Source organism: Mastomys coucha, unplaced genomic scaffold (assembly GCF_008632895.1).
Source record: "Mastomys coucha isolate ucsf_1 unplaced genomic scaffold, UCSF_Mcou_1 pScaffold22, whole genome shotgun sequence".
NCBI classification, from domain to species: domain Eukaryota; kingdom Metazoa; phylum Chordata; class Mammalia; order Rodentia; family Muridae; genus Mastomys; species Mastomys coucha.
In genome coordinates, this window is record NW_022196905.1 from 161899372 (window position 1) to 161900556 (window position 1185).

The following is a 1185-nucleotide window of genomic DNA, read 5'->3' on the forward strand; positions in this document are numbered from 1 at the left end:
TAGCTGATTCCGAGAGAAAGCAAGCTGCAGGTGTGTCTCAGGAGATGCCTGATGAGAGGCACTGCCTGTCTCCTACTGAGTGTGTCATAGAAGAACACGTAGTATCTTTGGGACCCAAGAGTTCTTCAGCAAAGAGAAAAAGGGCAGCGGACTTGGGTTCACCTCCAAAAGCAAAGCTGAAGAAGAGGTACAAGAGAAAGTCTGCTCTGGCAATACAGTTATTCAAGTCCGACCACAGCCCGCAGTCCACAGTCGGACTCGTCCCGGGAACTCCTGACATTGAGGCTTCTTCATATGAGGACTACTTTTCCCCTGATAATCTCAAGGAGAGGAGTTCAGAGAGACTTCCTCCTGAGGCTCAGCCACTAGCAAACCCTTCTCTGTTCCACTGCAGAGGTCTCTCAAAACGGGAGCGAAAAAGCATGCTGGAAATGTGTGATTTTACCTGCATTGGTGAAAAACAGAGATCCATCAGTATTAGTGACTTAATTTCAAAGAGTACTGCTAGTCTTGAGAAACCTGTCAAGGAGGAAGTGAATACAGCTTCTACTAGCTTGCCTTTGGTGGAGCCCTCTGCTAACGAGAGTCCAGGGCATTGCAGGCAGCCTGGCCCTCAGCTGAGGGAAGACACAGGCCCTGAGGGAAGCAGCCGCCCTGACACCCCCTATAGTCCTGCTCACCACGTCATACCCTTGAAAGGAAGTAGTACAGAAACCAGAGACCCAGGCAATGGAAAAGGCTCCCCCAAAGAAGGTACCACTCCTCCTGCATCAGCCTCTCCCGAAGATGGAGCACACAGCTGTATTCTCAGTTCGGGAGAGGACTGTAATGTAGAAAAATCTATAGAAGAGGAGAACATAACCACAGGACAAAGTGAAAGTATGTGACCCTCACTTCCCAAGTATGTTTTCTTCTGCAAGGATGTAATGCTGTGTTCCTATTTTAAATCTGTCTTTAATCTTTATAATTTAAGTCCTTCCCCTCCCCTTTCATTTTAAGGAATGTGCACTTGATATTTCCTGTGATGCTCTTGAGGCATAGGCGGCAGGCCTGAGCTCTATGGTCAGATGTGTTGCCGTGAATAAACCTCCCCAGGCTTTGTCCTTGTGGATCACAAGAAACAGTAGTGCTTACTTTAAATGGTTGATCTGTACCTTTCCTATATGCCTCTCACTTAACATGCCT

The 1185-nt window shown here is 47.6% G+C and overlaps 1 protein-coding gene across 3 annotated transcripts in view; it reads left to right on the forward strand.

The window, feature by feature from the left end:
- Mcph1 (microcephalin 1) overlaps positions 1-1185 on the forward strand; it is a 401136-nt gene that overhangs the window by 35905 nt on the left and 364046 nt on the right. For all 3 annotated transcript variants that reach the window (XM_031339204.1, XM_031339205.1, XM_031339206.1), the window contains exon 9: positions 31-879. In XM_031339204.1, the coding sequence (XP_031195064.1) occupies positions 31-879 (849 nt within the window). The remainder of the gene's footprint in view (positions 1-30; positions 880-1185) is intronic.